Source organism: Podarcis cretensis, assembly GCF_951804945.1.
Source record: "Podarcis cretensis genome assembly, chromosome: 1".
Classification (NCBI taxonomy): Eukaryota; Metazoa; Chordata; class Lepidosauria; order Squamata; family Lacertidae; genus Podarcis; species Podarcis cretensis.
The window spans coordinates 96906649-96927251 of record NC_137170.1 but is presented as its reverse complement, the minus strand read 5'-3'; the positions used below and the strand labels follow the sequence as shown (position 1 = coordinate 96927251).

The 20603-nt window shown below is 44.3% G+C and overlaps 2 protein-coding genes across 5 annotated transcripts in view; one reads left to right on the top strand and one right to left on the bottom strand.

Moving 5' to 3' along the window:
- The first annotated feature begins 358 nt into the window (after window positions 1–358).
- LOC307226119 (5-hydroxytryptamine receptor 5B-like) lies at window positions 359–14690 on the top strand. Of its 3 annotated transcripts, none has more exons than XR_013843319.1 (3): window positions 359–1265; window positions 9466–10298; window positions 14361–14690. XR_013843319.1 is itself a non-coding variant. In XM_079994601.1 (3 exons), exons 1-3 carry the CDS (start codon window positions 555–557, stop codon window positions 14373–14375), a joined length of 843 nt encoding a protein of 280 aa, XP_079850727.1. In that variant the 5' UTR covers window positions 359–554; the 3' UTR covers window positions 14376–14690. The 3 variants fall into 3 exon arrangements, 2 of the variants coding, with proteins under 2 accessions (XP_079850727.1, XP_079850726.1); XM_079994601.1 differs by having other exon boundaries at window positions 9466–9582; XM_079994600.1 differs by lacking the exon at window positions 14361–14690 and having other exon boundaries at window positions 9466–11785.
- Window positions 11935–20603, bottom strand: part of CCDC93 (CCC complex scaffolding subunit CCDC93) — a 41553-nt gene continuing 32884 nt past the window's right edge. For both annotated transcript variants that reach the window (XM_079993681.1, XM_079993682.1), the window contains 5 exons: window positions 18257–18339; window positions 15589–15626; window positions 14681–14765; window positions 12913–13026; window positions 11935–12253 (listed from right to left, as the gene is read on the bottom strand). In XM_079993681.1, coding sequence (XP_079849807.1) covers window positions 12200–12253; window positions 12913–13026; window positions 14681–14765; window positions 15589–15626; window positions 18257–18339 — 374 coding nt within the window. In that variant the 3' untranslated portion in view covers window positions 11935–12199. The remainder of the gene's footprint in view (window positions 12254–12912; window positions 13027–14680; window positions 14766–15588; window positions 15627–18256; window positions 18340–20603) is intronic.

The following is a 20603-nucleotide window of genomic DNA, read 5'->3' as shown; positions in this document are numbered from 1 at the left end:
TAATGGGCCCGCCTGCTAGCCTGCTCCCTCAAATATCACTGGTTTGCTCATTTCTATATCAATTACTCTGATAAAATACATGCTTTGTTATGTGCAAATGGCTTTAGATACCTATTAGGTTCATAAATTACCATACAGCATATATTCAACACACAAAAACAAGCGGCAATTTGTTGCTGACAAACTGGACAGCTAGACATATAAAGGGCCCCATTACCTTCAGTAGCTTAGGGCCTCATCAAACCTAAATCAGACCTAAATCAGAAAGCAAGGCGCGCGCAGCAGCAGCAGCAGCGACAGCACGTGGCGCTGGCAGCGGGAGCGGCCTTTCCGAAGGGGGCGGAGCGAGCAGCTGCTGCGCTTTGCGCGGCTCGGCTGCCGGCCACCTGCCCGCCGGCGGGAGTTTCCCAAGCACTTCGGAGGAGCGAGGTGCGTTGATTGGACCCGCCGCCGCCGCCTCCTTCGCCCGCTAACTTTTCCCTCAGTTTGGCGCGCCGGCGGGAGCTCTATGCGGGTGGCGGCGGCGGGCGGCTGCTCTTCCCGCCAAGCCGGCCATGCCGCTGAACGGCTCCTCCTCAGGCGCCGGAGGAGCCAACCGCACCTCGTCCTCAGACGACGGCGAGCCCCTGTCCCTCTTCCGCCTGCTGGTGCTGAGCCTGCTGGCGCTGCTGACTGTGGCCACGCTGGTGTGGAACCTGCTGGTGCTGGCCACCATCGTGCGCGTGAGGGCTTTCCACCGCGCGCCGCACAACCTGGTGGCGTCCACGGCGGCGGCCGACGCGCTGGTGGCGGCGCTGGTGATGCCTCTCAGCCTGGCCAAGGAGCTGTCGGGGGGCGGGCGGCGCTGGCGCCTGGGCCGGGCGCTGTGCCACGCGTGGGTCTGCCTCGACGTGCTCTGCTGCACGGCCAGCATCTGGAGCGTGGCCGCCATCGCCCTCGACCGCTACTGGTCCGTCTCCAGGCACCTGCGCTACACCCCGCGCGCGCGCCGCCGAGCCTCGGGCGCCCTCATCGGCGTGGCGTGGGCGCTGGGCGCGCTCCTGGCGCTGCTGCCGCTGCTGCTCGGCTGGGGAGGCAGCTCGTACAGCGCCGAGCAGCAAAGCTGCCAGGTCAGCCCCGAGCCCGCCTACGCCGTCTTCTCCACGGGGGGCGCTTTCTACCTGCCCCTGGGCGTCGTGCTCTTCGTCTACTGGAAGATCTACAAGGCGGCCAAGTTCCGCGTCGGAGGCAGGAACGCCATCGGGCCCCTCCCAGAAACGGGCCAGGTAAAGCCTCGTCGTGGGGGGGGGGGGAGGATCGGTGCGCAGGGAGGACGGAGGTGCGACGTGATATGCGAGGCTGCGTTGGAATCCGGCTCCCCCCCCCCCAACGCCTTTTTCTGGTCTGTCAGAGGTTGGGCTAGCCGCTAGACTGTGGTAAGGTAAAGGTAAAGGTACCCCTGCCCATACGGGCCAGTCTTGACAGACTCTGGGGTTGTGCGCCCATCTCACTTAAGAGGCCAGGGGCCAGCGCTGTCCGGAGACACTTCCGGGTCACGTGGCCAGCGTGACATCGCTGCTCTGGCGAGCCAGAGCCGCACACGGAAACGCCGTTTACCTTCCCGCTGGTAAGCGGTCCCTATTTATCTACTTGCACCCGGAGGTGCTTTCGAACTGCTAGGTTGGCAGGCGCTGGGACCGAGCAGCGGGAGCGCACCCCGCCGCAGGGATTCGAACCGCCGACCTTTCGATCGGCAAGCCCTAGGCGCTGAGGCTTTAACCCACAGCGCCACCTGCGTCCTCGCTAGACTGTGGGGTCCCTCCCAAAAGTTGGGAGCGCACAGAGGGTGGGGGAACGTGCTATGCGAGGCTTCGTTGGAATCTGGCTCCCCCGCAACGCCACCCTCGTATCTGTCGGGGGGGGGGGGCTAATGACCCTCCAACTCTAAAGTTCTGTGGGGGGAGCAGGGGGTCGCGCGCAGCATACACAGTAGGGGTGGTTGAGCAATAGGGCGAACGGTGTGTCGGAGAAGTTTAACAAGCATGAATCTCAATCTGCGTTTCACCAGCAGGCATCCAGACAGTTCACGGTCTGATTGTTGAACTTGGCCGTTGAGCAGGTGTAGACAGCAGTTGCTGCAAGCCTGGGTTATTTCCAACCAGCGCAGTTCAGACTTTGATTTCAAAGCTCCGGAATTTTAGATCTTTTCAAAAGCAACTGAAGCTGGGAAGGAGAGGCATTCATTCGCCCTTCAAGCAGCCTGAAACGTCTATGCAGCCTTGAATGAAAACTTCTTTCTTTCTCTTGGAATCAAGTTTTGAAACTTGCATGCTGAAAGATGCAAGCTGTAAATTTGCAGCTGGATGCAGCTGGAAATTCAGGGGGCCACAGTGAAAAGGGGAGGAAGTGCGTTTATGCAGAGCTTTTGCTTAGCTTCTTAAGTGTGAAGTGTAGGTTTTCCAAGCCTGCTTGGAAGTTCTGCGCTCTGCTGAGGGGAGTGTCTACCTCTGGTGTGGGGTCTGGAGAAAGTTACTCAGTGTTATTTATGCTCCGGGGTTAGTGCTAACCCTGGAAAGAGTTTCTAGAACAGCTGTAGGGCCTTCTGGATGTATTAGAAACAGCAAAAGTGAACATCAGGACGGAAAGGTTCAGCTAGGAATAGCTGGAGGATGAGAGTGGAGTGGCACATCTGAGATGGAAAGTAGATAAATGCAGGCATTAGACAGCCAGTGTGGCAGGATAAATGGGGAGGTGCAAAATTACACAGCTGGTTTGAAATCTGTTTTTGTCTTATGCGTTGCTTTTTTATTTTATTTTTTGGTGCAGCCTCAAAAGCTGATGCTCATTGTGTGAAGAAAGAAACCATTGTAAATACTAATATTTGGTGTACAGTGCTTCTAAAGTTTTACAGTGTTTTAAGATGAGGCAAATACGGTAATAAATGGTTTCCACCATTTTATCCTTTAGCACAACCAAAGTGGAAAAGAGCTAATATTTTTATTTATACAGTGCGGCCCAATTATGTACGTGTTTACACAGAAGGAAGCCCACACCATGTTCAATTAAATTGAGTCTGCTGTAGTCTTCATCTGCAATCCTAAACACACTCACAATGCCACTGAGGGCAGTAGGATTAAATTTATGAGTTTAGGATTACGCTGTTAATCCTCAAGAGTCTTTAATAGTGTCTGTCTCCCCTTTTATTTTTTTGAGGGGGTGCTTTTTATTATAAACCGTCTTGGGACTCATTCTTTGGTAGGAAGGGAATTACAGTGGTACTTCAGTTTACGAACTTAATCCATCCCGGAAGTCCATTTTTAAACCGAAACCATTCTTAAACCAAGGCGCGCTTTCCCAAATGAGGCATCCCACCACCGGTGCCCTTCCACCGTTCAGCTTCCGTTCTTAGATCGAGGTAAAGTTTGCAAACCAGGACACTACTTCTGGTTTTGAGGAGTTCGTAAACAGGGCTGTTCTTAAACCAAGGTACCACTGTATCAATATCTCTGGCATGCACGCATCTCCCCCAGCTCTCTGCGCTGTTTTGGTGTTTAACTATGTATTGAATTATTCTGTTGCGCATGCTTGCAGAGTTTGGAAATGAAGTCTTTCTCTTAGAGTCATCCATTTGTCTGTCCATCTATGCATCAGCAGCTACATAACCAAATCCACCTGCGTGCATCTCTTAACTCATAGCCACTCATGCAGAAAGTAAAGATGAATTGCGGGGGAGGTAGAATATGCAGGAATGAACTTTGCATGTCACGTAAAGGAGATAAGAGAGGGGAGTGGGTGGTCAGGCCTGTTTAGTACAGCCTCTTCTTTCCTAGCCAGCCAGGTGCTTCTGGAAGGCCTACAAAGGGAGCTCACTTGCTGCATGGCTCTTTCGCTGCATTCCCTAAGCGTCTGGTATTCAAAGGCATACTGCCTCTGAATAAGGAGGTTCTAGTTAGCTATCATAAGGAATTACTGTTGATAGAATTGTAGAGTTGCAAGGGTGCAATGCAGAAATCTTTCACCCGATGTGAGGCTTGAACTTACGGCTCTGGGATTAAGAATCTCATGTTCTGCCGACTGAGCTATCCATATTAATATGTACTACCATTTCTCATGCTGGTCACAGTCTCCATACCATTGAAGTCAGCAACAAAAGTTTACATTGTCTGGGCTTGATCTTCAGTGCCTGTCGTTTCAGTTCATAAATGATCCCAGTTGATTTCCCTATAGCTTCCTTGCACGGCTTGATGTGAATGATTGTGACAGATTCCAGCTTTAATTCATTCAAGTGTGTCCAAAATCCATGGCAGCAATTTGCAAGTTGGGGGGGAGGGGTTAGCCATGTTAGTTGGTTGCAGCAAAAAGAACAATGATACTTGTAGCAAATTAAAGACTAACAAAATGTATCATTGCATGAAGCTTTTGGTAACTGTAGTCCACTTCATAAGATGCATGAAGTGTTATCTTTAGTTACAGCTATATATATACACACACACACACACACACACACACACATATGTATATATGCGTGCATACACACACACACACACACGGTAGTTTGTGAGGACAAGAAGATGGAATTGTTTCCTTCCCGGGGATGATGACTGTAAAACAGAGAGGATTTTTATCAGATTCTTTTTGTTTTGTTTTGTTTTTTGGCTTACTGGTATAATGATGCAGTTGTTATCAAGAACAATCTTGAGAAACTCCTGCTATTAATTACAAAACTCTCATTGCACTTTTCTGCATTACAGTCCCACCACCACATGGGTAGCCCAGAATAATACTGAATTCATGTGATAACGTGGCTGTAGTCCACAAAAGCTTAACCTTCTGATTTTTTTTGAAATTGCATTTCCTATATTATTGGCTCCATAATTTTCAAGTTTGCAATCGTTGGCTTTTTTTGTAGGCAGAGAAAGAACTTTGATAGATACCATTTTTTGTGATATTAAAAACAAAATTTGTATAATGCTGTGTCTGGAAATAAGATACACAGACACAAGAGAATGTGGGCGCGCACACATTTGAGGGTGCAGTTCTTGAGATTAAGCCCCACTGAAAAGTAGTGGGACTTATTTCTGAGTAAACATGCACCACGTTACTAATGTTTTGGTAAGCTGCAACTTGATGTGTGGGACAAAAATCTTCATTTCTTAAGGCAAGTACTTATTAGTACTTGAAAAATAATTTATTGTTATCATATTAAGCAAGGGCGGAGGGAATTGTGGATTGTAAACCCCAAGGGTCCTTAGATCTTCATCATGTCACCACGTGGGAGGGGAAGGTGCAGCAAAGATAATGGTGCTGCCTTTATTAGATTAGTGTATTATCATGGTAAAGTTGTGTGTTTTGCAACTTTCAATTTATCTGAATGTGTGAATTGGCACCTGAATATGACGGTTACATTTTGGGGAATGCATATACACATCTAGTTGTTGCAAGCAACAGCAGGTTGCTACTCACATTTATGTCAAAGTAACCTCAGTTGAATTAAATGGTCCTTTCTTCTATGTAAACGTGGATAGGATTACAGCATAAGAGTCTCAGCATCCTTGATTAGGAAAGCGCTCCACTACCCCCAGTCCAGTTTCCTTTCTTGATAGGCAAAAGGTCCTTATATACAGTCCCAACCCAAAATGAATTTCTTTATTTTAAGCCTGTCTTTTTATTTCATCGTGTGCACACCATTGTCTTGAAACCTTTTTTTCGTGCTTGGCTTTACAGTGGAGCAGTTTTAACTATAACTAACAATGCCAGCTTGCAGGACGCAGGTGGCGCTGTGGGTTAAAGCCTCAGCGCCTAGGACTTGCCGATCGAAAGGTCGGCGGTTCGAATCCCTGCAGCGGGGTGCGCTCCCGCTGCTCGGTCCCAGCGCCTGCCAACCTAGCAGTTCGAAAGCACCTCCGGGTGCAAGTAGATAAATAGGGACCGCTTACCAGCGGGAAGGTAAACGGCGTTTCCGTGTGCGGCTCTGGCTCGCCAGAGCAGCGATGTCACGCTGGCCACGTGACCCGGAAGTGTCTCCGGACAGCGCTGGCCCCCGGCCTCTTGAGTGAGATGGGCGCACAACCCCAGAGTCTGTCAAGACTGGCCCGTACGGGCAGGGGTACCTTTACCTTTACCTTTAACAATGCCAGCTACTAGTGCTACTGATGCTTCAAGTGAGCAGAGTGACAGTCATTGCATTCTCTTCCAGTGTAATCAAACTTGCCTGGGCAAGGACTGCAAAGTTGGGTTCTTCAACTTCCTGGTATTCTGATATGATCTACGAAGGAGATTGATTAGTCACATTCCAGATAGAAATAGGTTATTGACATTCTGCACATTTTTGCAAATATGTTTGTTGGAGTTCTTTATTCACTGTGTCCTTGTTCCAATATTGAAATAAAACATAGAAGGAATGGACAAGACATAAGAAACATTGAGCCAATGTTATCTTTTTGGGAAAGGAAGAGGTGTTGTGCAGAGTTAACAAGACTTGGGGTACCTGCAAGCTATCGCTATTTCACAGGAGTGGCTCAAGCACACATAGGAACTTTAGGCTTGTACGTTTTAAATGGATTAAGGAGTTCTATTGCCCTAGTGCAACAAATCCACTTAAAAAATAATAATCCCCAGACTTTCTACTGTTAGGAAAGTGACAGGGAAACACAGTGAAAAGTGTTAGATGAACAATTGATTAATGGGGTGAAGTATAAAAAGCCTGCCAGCAAATCAGGAATGCAGGACATATGCTCATTGCAGCAAACAAATCAGAATGAATACTCAATAAAGACAGGATATAATCTCATCTCCTGATTTGTGCAGGCAAATCATGATGAATGCTCAATAAACAAGTTGTCTGGAGGGGCCCCTAATCTTTGCACACAGAAAAACGATTCAGTTTTTTGTTTGTTTGTAACTGTGGCCTCAACCCTATATCTGCTTGGAGGAATGGGGGGGGGAGGCCCCCTTAAATTTAGTAGGACTTGCACATGCAACAGAATTAGGACATAAAATGGACAATATATTTTGTTTTAATGTAGTCCCACTGCCATCAATGGGATCACTACAGGTAAGGTTGCTAGCAGGATAAGGTTTGCTAACATTCCTGGCAGTTAATCATCTGCAGGGCCAAGCCTTTTATGTTAGGTTCAAAGTAGACCACGGTGCTCAGTTCTGGTTGCCAGGACTTTTGATGCAGGTAGAAGCAAATACAAAGGAGAGCAGGCTGCAGAAAAGGGTCCAGGATGACAGGAAACACCTGAAGCAGCAGGAAGGAGAACAAATCAGTGAGGCAGACTATATTTACTGCATGTCCTGGAGGCAGTAAAGTCTGAAGTGAAACTGGCAGGTATACTCCCAGCCCCACTTACCAATTTCTGTTACTATAGCAATTTCGTTTTTTTCCTGTGAAAGTTCAGCAGAGAAGCATTTGCTTAGGCTGCTAATATAGATCCAGGGGAAAGATCTGCAGTCATTGATTCATTGGTTGAGAATCATGAGAATATCAGTGCAGAGGAGCAGAAGGAATAGGCAAATAAATGCCCTTCTATTTCCTAGCATAGGTTTCAGAGTCATAAACGGCTTCGGTCCAGTATATCTGAAGGAGCGTCTTCACCCCCATCATTCTACCCGGACACTGAGGTCCAGCACTGAGGGCCTTCTGGCGGTTCCCAGGGAACCAGGCAGAGGGCCTTCTCGGTAGTGGTGCCCTCCCTGTGGAACGCCCTCCCACCAGATGTCAAAGAGAACAACAACTACTAGACTTTTAGAAGACATCTGAAGGCAGCCCTTTTTAGGGAAGCTTTTAATGTTTGATGTATTACATTATTTTAATATTTTTGGAAGCTGCCCAGAGTGGCTGGGGAAGCCCAGCCGGATGGGCGGGGTATAAATAATAAAGTTGTTGTTGTTGTTGTTATGTCTCTCACCTGTAGGGAAAGACTGCACTATCCACCCTGATGACTGATAAGTGACTTTTTGCTCACAGTTAGCCTTTCTGGGGATGCTACCCTCCTCTCATACTAAAGAGGTTCAAAACAGTCAGGTCCTTACAGATGGAACCCTGAGTTGGGCAAAGCAACATTAAATGCCTATTAATTTCTCACTTCAGTGATAACAATTACGTTTTGTCCATTCCTTTGTAGTTGGCTTACTGAATAAAGCTGAGGACAGACAGACAGACAGAGCATTCTTTAGGCCAGAGCAGTCCCAAAAAGAGCTGTACGTCATGTTGGGTCTCTGCTGTTTGTCAGTAAAGCCTCATACAAAGAGTAAGATCCAACAAAGGCTTCTCCTCCTTACTACCCTGCTGCTTCCCCTACATGGGAGCATCTCCAGCTGATTTGGCGGGGCTGAAGTGGGAGAGAGACTAGAAGTCCCATTGCATGAGTCAATTTCTGTTGCACAAGCAGGTGGAAATCATTGGATGTAACCCGGAAGCCCTTAATTGGAGCTGGGTTCAGCACCAGAGCTTCTCCTCAATACTGTTCATCAACCAGTATCGGGCAAGTCCTGCAGTGCTGCTGCTGGTGGTGGTTGTGGTTGTTTTAGTTTTCCAGTAACATTTTCCAGCAATATTAGCCATTCAAAGAGCAAACAGATGGGGTCATTCCAGTGTTGTGTGTATGATTCATGTCAGAGGGTGCAAGGTTTTGAGGCAGACTGGTGTATTCTTTTTTTGGATGGGGGCCCACAGGGAAGGGTTAATTGATAATAAAAAAATTCTTTCTGCTTTCTTCTGTCGATGTTAGCCTCTGCTAGATCAAACCATCCTGGGCGCTCATGTGATGATGGTCAGTTCAAAGACATCTAGCAGTGGAAGAACTGGATAGAACCCATTTTGTTCATTCTATGTTTTATTCCATTAGTTATTGATGCTGCTGTAGTACCCTGTCTGTGGGGTGTGTGGGTGGGTGTGCTTTGGACAGGGGGATACATTTCTATAGGCTAAAGGAGAGAGGGTCAGTTTTCCTTTGGCTCCATCTAGCCAAATGTTGGATCACTCTAACAAAAGTGCCAAACAGTATGATTAGGATTTTAAAAAGCCCATTTATATGCAGATGTTCACCTGGGGACATTGCCATTTTTGCTTTCCTTGTGCTGCGTCAGATGTTACTTTGCACTGCTTGAGAGCAAGGGGAATAGGTTTAGGGCAGAATGGCTTGAAAGGCAGAAATCCATGCACAAGACCTCACCAGCCTCTGGATTCTGACTTATTTGAGGTAGTGACTTATTTGAGCAGTAGTTTGTGCTGTATGTTGCAGGAGTGAATAACGGGGCAGCGTAGTTATGTCCTGATCTGTGTTTTTATTGCCTCCCTCCACCCCAGCAGAAGTCTTGCAACACACACGCACACACACACACACTGGTTGAAGTCTAGAGTTTGGGCTTGGACACAGCTGGTCTGTCATTTGAAAAGCAGTGAAGGACTGTGTGTGCGTAGAAATCCTTTACTTAAACAAAACTGTCTTGGTAATAATTCCTGTTTGCTTTTATGTCAAGGTGAAAGAAGCTTCTCATCAGCCGCAGATGGTGTTTACAGCTCGTCATGCGACTGTCACTTTCCAGACAGATGGAGAAACATGGAGAGAACAGAAAGAGAAGAAAGCGGCTATGATGGTTGGCATTTTAATTGGTGTGTTTGTACTTTGCTGGATTCCCTTCTTTGTCACAGAACTAATAAGCCCCCTCTGCTCCTGCACCATAGCACCAGTCTGGAAAAGCATCTTCCTCTGGCTTGGTTACTCCAACTCCTTCTTCAATCCTCTGATTTATACAGCTTTTAACAAAAACTACAACAATGCATTCAAGAACCTTTTTGTGAGGCAGAGGTAAAAAGAGCAATGGGGGGGGGGTTTGCATGGCTACCATTCCTATTGGATTATACTAAGCTCATCTACGCAAATTTTGTTTGCTAGGTAATTCCGTTTGCATATTTCGCTTGACTGTGGGAATTAAGCAATAAGAACGGGTGATATATCAGAAACATAGCCCATTACACACCCTCCATTGCAATGCAGTCCAGTTTTCTAGAGAAGAAATCTCTGACCATTACAAAAGTCCTCCTGCCCAGTTGGCTGCAGCTCCCTATATGAAAGGCAGCAAATAATTTTAAAACCCCCACTTCAATCACAATTAAGCCTGTGCAACAAGCTGTCCTGTGTTGCCTTGGTAAAGGCTAGACCGTATTTTTAACGTTGTTCTGCTCATTTGCCAACGGCCAGTTTTAGTGTCATCAATAACTTTTACTATGAAACATTTATGGTGGGCGTAGTAAGGCACCAAAAACAAGAATTCCAAGAGTTACAAGGCACTACAATACACAAAGATTGGAGGTAAGTAAAGGGTCAGCAACTAATAAAATCCCTAACAATATTTGTTTGCTTTAGTAATTCTTCAGATATGAATCAGGACAAAGATCATTGACTGCTAAGATACAAGAATCATTGAACTTGGGTGGCCGTACTTTTAAAACTTTAATTGCAGCAAAACTGAGCAAAAACAATCATGTGAAATGGCTCAAGGAAGTGTTGGGTTAAGTAGAAGATGGAGGCAATTTTCTGAAGACTACAGCAGGGGAGCATTGAAACTAAATTCCCAGATCGCAAGTCCAGAGCCTTCCATTCAAATCAGTTGTTTTGGGGGAAATATAGTTATGTGGAAACTTTCCTTTAGTAGCTGCAAATGACCCTATTAACTGGACTGGATTTGCCTACATGTAGCCAGCATGTGTTTTATGTCTTAGCCCTGTTACCATAGTGCTAAATGCATTTTATGGGGGAAATCAACATTGAATGGTAACTGGGGAGGACAGCGTATCGCTCTGCAAAGAGTGGGAAACATATTGCAACAACTGGTTTCCTTCAGAGTCATTTAGTGGTTACCACCATACTTTGGCAAACTCTTGGTGTTCTTTTCTTCCAGAAAAATACTAATGTGTATTTAATGAAAAATAAGTGCAATCTTTTCTTGCAGCATCACACGTATGTTTTACTATGCTGGGATAAATCTCTTTTACTCAGCTGCATGTTCAGCTATTACCTCAGTTTTAAGATCAATGCAAAGTTGGCATCAGGCTCTTTAAAACGAGTCTGATAGCTTAGTCAGTATAAAATAACTTAATTGTCAAATATATTTTAAACAACAACAGCATGCAATATATACTTTGGTGACATCAATGCAGACCGAATTCTCAAGCTTTAAACTATTGCTTAGAGAGGTTCCAGGCTACCTCAAGATCCTAGTCTCTCCAGGAGTAGAGACGGGGAGGTTTTTGTTTTGTTTGTTTTAAATCAATTTACTGGTACAGGAGGAAACACCTGCATCAGCTTGGTTTGAAAACTATGCCTATATCAAGTTCCCCCCACCATTACCTGCTGCAGACTCTCAATATCCACACGTATTAAGCTGCTTTTTGGTCAGACAACCCTTCAAAAAGGCATATTACGCAATGTAGGGGACTGTAGGCAGGTGTGTCCCTATCGTATGAAGAGTACAAGGAAACACAGAGATTTATTGTGTGACTAGAAGTGCTGTCTGCTTGTTCAGAAGGAATGTCTGATTCCCCTGCTTGTATTATTTGGTACCCCACATACACCACCACCCCACTGCAAAAGGAGCCCTACTGCCAACTTTGGAAGCAGGGGCACTTGGATTCAGTCAAGGCATTTGCACTTTTTTCAGCCCATTTACCTCTGCAGTCTGGGACCCCTTTCAGCCTTCAGCTAGCACACGTGTTGTTTTTAGAGTGAACTCAGCTCTTTTAGAATTTTCTAAATCCTATCAGGTTCTATCATTTGTGCTGAAGGTTTCTATGCTTTGGGCAGAATTTCAGATGCCAATGTTGTAGCTTGTCAGAGAAATGGGCAAAACATCAATATCTGCACTCATCCCTGTTAGTGAAGAAGTTTTTTTGTATCATGAATAGAAGAAGAAAAGCAGCTTAGAAAGCAAGTTAGTCAGCCAAACAAATTTGGAGCTTTTGATTTATACATATTTATTGTTTAACACATAATATATTTTTTCTAGTGCACATGAAATGTTAACTAGTGCAAAGGTAAATCATTTACAAAACAGTGTCACTTTACTTTATATGTGTGTGCATATATAAAAAGACAAATAATATTTCTGAACTGCTATACTGCATTAAATCTCAAAAAGGAATACATCTAGTCATTGGGCTGGATCAGAATGAAAATGAATTCCATCATATAAATGAATTGCTGTCTGAAGTTCTTCAAGAACACTTGTCTTTCAGCTTGGATAAAAGCATTTCATTTTTGCGGCATTCCTGTTGATAAACAAAGAGATGGAAGATTTAAAATATTAAACAAGACATGTCAGTTAAATGATGATACTAACAGTGCAAACCTGCATGGCAATAAAGAAGCAAGGGTAATTAAATTCAATGGGTCTTATTTCCAACTAAACATATAGGATTACAGCCCAAATCAGCTGTCTATCTTTTAACACATGCTGTAGGTAATACAGAAGGCAAGGCAGGTGGAATTTACTGTTAAAGTGAAAAGGTGCTGGTCCATATGAATAATATCTGAAAAAACCAGACTAATGCACCTGATTGTTCTTAGCCTTCTGCTACAAACTATATTACCTAGAATCGTTCACACCAGCCCTTCTGAACCTCATGCCCTCTGTGTTTAGGACTAACTCTTCAGTCCTATGGCTAACAGAGATTATGTGAGTTGTAGCACCAAACATCTGCAGGGTACAGGTTGTGAACAACTAATCTGCATTCTGCCCACAAACGTACAGCGCTAGATGATTGGGCAGTTGGGGTGGGGACAGGACACTGTGGCATCACAAAGTAGTGCCGAATCAGTGTGTGTGTTATTAAGCCACCACGTCATGGTCAGAGCTTTTGAGACAAAGTATCTCTCTGTGTGTGCATGTTCTCTCTCCCTCTCCCCCCCCCACCACTGTCCCATTTACCTCTTTAAATTCTTTGACCGTTTTGAAGTAGAGTCTTTGTTTCTCCAGTAACTCCAGATATTCATCATTGAGCTGGTCCCTTCTCATTTTGTTTTCTTGCTTCTTCTTTTCCATCTGTTGGTAACAAGGGAAAAGTATTATGGTACCTTGAAACGCACAAGACCAAAAACGAAATCCTCCAGCATTTTTTCCCCTCTTGAAACAAAAACAAAACACCAAATAAACAACAAGTGCTCCCTGCATCTGTTCCAACAATAGAAGCATTTGGTAGTGTACAACTAGGAAAGAGCAGAAATATAGCAAAGGATTAAAAAGTGAATCACTATGAAACCTTCATTGCCACAAGTCAGTTATCTTGTGGTGAAGGTTTTCCAACACCCCTTTGCTTAAAATCTATCTCAGAAGTAAGGTAACTCATGAGGCCCCACCTTCATGGTCTGCATTCATAAATGAAAATCAAGACCAAGTGAACCTTTGCCTTTCTGCTCATGGGATGTTTCTTTCCTACACTATCTTGTTCAAGGATTACCTGCACTGTGATTTCAACAGGTGTACTGACTTGAGCCATATTCCCTACTGGACAACCCATGGCCCACACTGGTGCTTTGTGCAAGAAGTGCTTGTCTCACCCAATGGGATGAGTTTAAAAAATGGAAAGCAAGAAGGAAACACCTTCCACTTTGTTGAGTGAGAGTGACTGTAGCAAAGAGGCTTCTTGGTTGTTTTTTTTAAGGTTCAGCATTTTCCACAGGAGAACATCTACAGGGGGTCCTTTCAATGCTGAGATAGCAAGAAGATTACTATGCCATCCACTAGAGAAACTTTATAAGCTTGACTGATTAATTTAAATCCAAGTTTTTATCTTTAGTCACAGATATTCTGTGCTCAGATAAATAATGAACTGCCTCAGGCTTCCCCCGCCCCAGCCCCGCAGCTAAAAAGGAAGCCAAGACAGCGAGTGGGATCCATCCTGCTCGCTGTCTTGGCTTCTGCCAAAGCCGCGCACAGCCTCTCCCGGCTGGAGAGCTTATGCGTGGCTAAAGAGGAAGCCAAGACAGCCAGTGGGATGGATCCCGCTCGCTGTCTTGGCTTCTTTGCTCTTTGGGGCTGGGGGGGGGGGAATAATTTTTTTTCTTTATTCCCCCCCCCCCCAAAAAAAACTAGGTGCGCCCTATGGTCTGGTGCGCCCTATAGAGCAAAAAATACAGTATCAAGTGCAGTAGTACTGCCTACCCTAAATAACAGTGGCTTTCCTACACCTTAGGTTATCCCTTGTTCTATTCAGCACATCTTAGTTACAAATCATTAAATCTAAAAACTGAGAATGGCCATTTATTTGAAGGAAGGATTTCTGTGAATGAAAGAAAAGGGGGTAATTTAAAGAATAATGCAAGGGAATTTTGGCAGATATGTGATCTGGGATAAGAACTGTGCATGTGCTTTAACAGGTGAAGGCTGCATGATGGAGGAACACAACACACACTTGATTATGTTCCAAGGCATTTGCTTTCAGGACCAAGTCTATGAATCCAAATCATTTTCCATTGTGCTTGGTATAGAGATTCATCTTCAACCTCTGGGTTCTATTTCAATTGCTAGAATGTTGCAGTATGCTCACAGGGTAATAATGAGCATATTGTAGCAGCGCAGGAATGAAAGTATATTCCAGATGTTCTGTACGTTTGTATTTCACTGCACAAATCCTAAAGGTTATATTGAGGTCTAAGAAGAAACGCCACCCAAACTTATGTGAAAATAATAAACCAACCTTCATTCGATTCTGTTTAATTCCTTCTACGATTTGTTCCATTTGCCGCAGAAACTGGTCTCGAGCACCAGAAGAAGCCATGGCTCTGAAATGAGAATGTGGTACACATGGCACGAGGGCATTAGACAAAGGAGAATGGGTGCCAAAGTCACTTGTGGAAAGAGTGAGAGTCCACGCAATATGTCTGCAGCCTAAATGGTAAATCATGGAAGTCAAACTTTGCTTGCAGTTAAAACAAAAAAATTCCTTCCAGTAGCACCTTAAAGACCAACTAAGTCAGTTCTTGGTATGAGCTTTTGTGTGCATGCACACTTCTTCAGATACGAAGAAGTGTGCATCTGAAGAATCTGAAGAAGTGTGCATGCACACGAAAGCTCATACCAAGAACTGACTTAGTTGGTCTTTAAGGTGCTACTGGAAGGAATTTTTTTGTTTTGACTATGGCAGACCAACACGGCTACCTATCTGTAACTTTGCTTGCAGTTGACAGAAAAGACAACCTTGGCCTCTTTGGATCCAGTGATGCTTATTCAAGTCCCACGGATTTCGACAGAATTCTTAGGGCTAGCCTATTAAAGTGTGCCTTTGTCTGACAAAAGAAATAATAATTTAGGATTGTTTTCTATATTTCCCCTTCAAAAACAAGAAGCAGCATACTGTCATAGTTTCAGAGAAAAGGCACTGAAACAAGTATTACATGAACTATTTAGGAGCATAATGTGACATGCATAATTTCTTGAATGGGATACATGACTTAATTTTTTTTCTTAAGACCATTGAAACTTCTGGAAAGATTGTAAAGACATGTGACTGTTTCTTTAAATCAAGGGCTGGTCATCGTAAGGGAGGTGAAATGGCCAAGCTGTATTAGTAAAGGCTGTACCCACAAATAAGAAAGGACTACTTACTGCTGGAAGTTGTCATGAATTGAATTCAACAAGTTAACCTGGGAAAGACAAACACAAGGATGCATTTTTATGCAAAGTTTTCCATTTAAAAAAGCAAATGCCTTTTAAACAATAGGGCTGGTTCAGAAAATGATGTGGCTTGGCTAATGCATGATCATACAGGCTTTGCTGCACTAAATTACTTGATTTGCAGTTTAATGTGTGTGAACCAACTCGTTCAAAAACAGTGTATCTGAGGCCTCATTGGGTTACCACAAATTTCTTATTGTATTCACACATACTTTCAGACATGAAGTAATGAACATGCATTTAATAAACCAGTAATATGTTACCCTAAGAACAGTACTTGAAATACAACAGTGTGAGGGTATTCAGAGCATTACACACAAACATGTGTTGGTAGGGAATTTAGATGACTTCAGACAAATTATGTGCCTATTCTTTTATCTTTTCAGGAGCATATATTCAATGTTTTGTGCTCCTCACAGCTAGCATATGTGTTCAAATAAATATTGGACTGCTGCTATCCTATTTATCAAAACATTATCAAAGCCATCTCATAAGAAATTGAAGTACCATGTACAAAGGGATATTCAACCACAGAGTTACAAAACCCCAGTGAATTCTGGGCAGCAATGACTGTACTCTTGATTTTGTGTTTTGCCACACACCCCATGGCATCCGCTATTTGAAAAAGGGTGACAACCCTGGACTAAGCTGTAGACAAAAATTCTCCTTGCCTCACAGGGTGCTATTGCACATTTTTTGCTCCGCTAGCATTTTTCTTGCCTTGCATTAGCTGCTGAAAAGAACACAATTGGTTTCCTATTTGTGCGGTATAACAATGCAAACCACAGCAGGTCTTCCAAGAAACCATGGGTCTCCCCCTCCACCCCGCCCCTTTATAAATAACACTTGACACGAGACAACACACTGCCAAATTCAACAGGGCAATCAATCACATGCTTCACTTTATTCAAAGCAAAACCCTGGAGAACTGCTGCCTGTCAGAAGAATCAAAATCAGGATAGATGGACCAATTGTATCAAGTCAGTTTGAAGGAAGGTTCATAATGTATTGACCTCTTTTTAGCAAAAGCCTTGAAGCAGTTGCATTCTGACACGATTACCTGAGGAGGCCCGCATTAGAATCCACTGCTTGATTTAATCCATGCACTTCAGACCAGCCCCCTATAATCAATCTCTGTGACCTCCATCCCCAATGAATTCTCCTCAGCTCATCCCATGCCATTAATTAGGATCTGCTGGCCTTCTTGGAGGGCTGAAGCAGGAAATGGGAAAATCCTCTTTGGCTAGGAGAATCCCATTCAGGAGTCAACCTGGGATTATTTTTATTTATTTGACAAGATTTATGTACACCACTTAACAAAAAAAATTGTAAGGGGGTTACAGGAATATGGCTTCCTTGTCCATGCATTCACACAAAAGCACACACATTCCTCCAGTTCACTTGTTTTTCTCCATGTTTGCTTTAGCCTTTGAAGACCACAACTTTTTGTGTAATCAGGCGTCAATAAGCAAATTTAGCAGAATCTAGCTGGCCCACAATTCCATGACATCTCAATTCACCATTGGGGACAGAGGAAGCTGCCTTAGAGTCAGACTACTACAGTCAGACAATTGGTCTATCCAGCTCAGTATGGTCACCAACTGGCAGGGGGCTCTCTAGGACTGTAGGCAGGGTTTTCTCTCTGCCCTTCCTGGTGATGTTAGGAGGGACTGAACTGCTGCATTCTGTGATCTTCTGCATGCAGAGCACATGCTCAATACCACTGAGCTCTTGATACACAGTCAGGCAGTATTTATCAATTTAACACTTAGCATTTTAAAAGACGACTTTTAAAATAACTATATTCTCAGCGCTGTCATAATCACGTCAAGGAAAGGAAAAGATAATGAATATTTTAACTGCACATCGGTTATAGAAATAATGCCTCTCATTAAGAGGCATCTCTGAATTTATGTCTGGTTTCACTCTCATCAATGCAGGGAGAGCACAAAATAATTACACCTTGCCATTTAACTTTTTGGCAAGAACTCCTATGTGGAGGAGACAGAGGAGACATTCTACCCACGCTGAGTTACATTAGAACTAATTAACACTATACGGCACACAAAAGCATTGTGCAATTCTTAAAAGATAATAATCCTGTGATGTCCCCCAGTAATAATTTTCCCCCACTAAGAACCTGCTGGGGGAAGAACCTCCAGCCCCAGTCATCATGGCTAATGGTCAGGGGAGATGGGACCTGTAGGCCAGCAACATCAAGGAGCACCATGGGTTCCCCATCCACTCCTGTCTTAAGGAAAACCCTTTTACAGAACAGACAGAAAAAACCAAACAGGAACCCAAATATATTCACCATACAGTGGTGCCTCGCAAGACGAAAAGAATCCGTTCCGCGATTCTCTTCGTCTAGCGGTTTTTTCGTCTTGCAAAGCAAGCCCATTGACGGCTTAGCGGCTTAGCGCTATTAGCGGCTTAGCGGCTTTTAGCGGCTTAGCAGCTTATCGGCTTAGCGGATAAGCGGCTTAGAAAAAGGGGGGGGGGGAGGAAAAAAACCCCGCAGGAACTCGCAAGACATTTTCCGGCTTATACTGCAGGTGACGCTTTGTGGTCAGCTAGAACATCTGATCAAGCAGCTTACCTCTTTTTCCAAATACACCTTTTTATCATCCAGTGTGTTGTAGAGGGTAAAGAACTGCTTTGTTTCTTTGTGTGTTGCCGAAACTGCAAACAAAGGAAAGATTCTTATAGTGTGATCCCAGACATGCCTTCTTAAGTAAGTACAACAGAGTCCAGTAAGACTTAGTCTGGTTAAGTGAGTATACGGTTGCAACCTTAGGCTGCACTCCTAAACACAAGCTTCTGGAGAAGAAGTCCCAGTGTCACCTGCACTCAAAATTGGGTGACTGAGAAAGCTGGCTTTCATGATAATTTTTAACTTAAGTAAGTTAACGGCACACAAAAGGTGTACATCTTAATGGTGCACAACATGAAAGGTGTACCACGTTAAAAGTTAAAATGAACCTGCTGTCATATGTAAAGCTGGTTCTCCACCTATTAAGGAGCAGAATCTCTCCATGGTTCCTATTAGCTCTGTAGGAAGAAATGAAAAGGCCTGAAAGCTAACAGAAGGATAAGATGACTTCAATTTATGCACAGTATCTTTCTCACACCCCTCCCTACACACCATACTCCCCTTCCTGAAAAACCACCCCCAAAACCTAGGGGACCTTTTGAACTGGCATTTTATGGAAAAAAACAACTGTCTCAAACATTCTCCAAGGGTAGGGAAACCCTTTAGGACTCCTCCATGAGCCTATTTGGATCCCAGCCAAAACCTGGAAATACAATTTTGCAAACATTCTTTTCAACTTTTCAACATTGTCATAGAAATCCAAGGAGGGAAAGAACACACTCCCAAGTACTCAGCCAACCTATAAAAGGCTGGCAATATATCTTAACATAAAACCAACATTCTGTGAATTGTAGCTCACATAAATTTATTGGGAGTGACAGTATTTCAGCTTGTAAAGCAAAAAGGGTTATTCTAAATGATTTGCAATGCTCATTTAGCGTAGATCAGGCAGGCAAAAGGTAGAATTCTCCTAAATCATCAATTCACTACATTAAGTGTGGCTGGGACAGTGATACAATGATGGTTCCGGTCTAAGGAGAGGTAATGTACTTTCTGACACAGAACACTCTTTATAGCCATTAATGGTACTGAATAGCCTGAAGAGGCAGAGCGGTAAAACCCATATATTATTTTGCTTTGGCTGCTGATAAAGCTTCAGTGCTCGTGCATGTATGTGACCCCCCCAACAGATGTTTTGGAGAAAAGCCAATGAGAAATGACATTGCAGATGAGTACCCTATTCCGGGAAAAAATCAGAAGTATAATAAGCAGCCATGGAAACCACTTGTTCAATATAAAAGATCACATTGCTAATTTTGATGAGCACAAATTTGACATCCCTGTAACTATAAGAACTAGACATTTGTTTTTACAGAGACAATTAAAAACCCCTCCTCACCATGGTTTGAGCAATTTTGGGGGGAGGTGGGTGGGATACAACAATTACAACATGTTCCATGTGGCGAGAAGTTGCCTACCTCTGGGAGTTAAGAAATTCAAGTCCTTGAATTATCTGGAGTCTACGTCAAAGTGTCAAATGCCCATGTGGGCTTGCTTACCAGTGCATCCCCCTAACCTTAACCTATCTCCCCAAAGAGGGTGCAGCAGGCAGACATTTCCTGCCCTGCAGATTTCACCTAGTGTAAAGGAAAAGTTTCCCCACGATCTCTGGAAATGGCAGACAGCCAGGCATAGAGGATCCAGAGCAGAGGGAGGTATGTGGAAGGGAGGTATGTGGAAAAACTAAGTGAACAACTGGGGCAGACAGAAAATGAGGGCCAAGGACAATAGGAGGAGTTTACCTCTGGGTACCAGAAAACGACAGGTTCCTATGGAACGCAGTACCTCTGATTTTCTTCTTCTGTCACCTTTGTCTTTTCCCCCTCGTTTTTTTGGACAGCCCACCCCATCTCTCCTAGAACAAAGAATTTCACCAGAGGACGAGCATTTGGGAAACAAACAGGCTTTCGTTGGTGGACTCGTAATCTGGTGAACCGGGTTCACTTCCCCGCTCCTCCACATGCATCTGCTGGGTGAACTTGGGCTAGTCACACTTCTCTGAAGTATCTCAGCCTCACTCATCTCACAGTGTTAGTTGTGGGGGAGGAAGGGAAAGGAGATTGTGAGCTGCTTTGAGACTCCTTAGGGTAGTGATAAAGCGGGATATCAAATCCAAACTCCTCCTCCTCCTCCTCCTCCTCCTCCTGCTCTTCTTCCTTAGGCTTACTTAAACCCCTAGCCAGTGCTCCATGAGCAGAAGAGCTGTTGCTGCTGAAGGGGTTTCCACTGAAGTAGTCAGCCACTAACAAGCAGATGAAGACTAGTTTGCAGCAACTGAGTTACAAGTGCACTG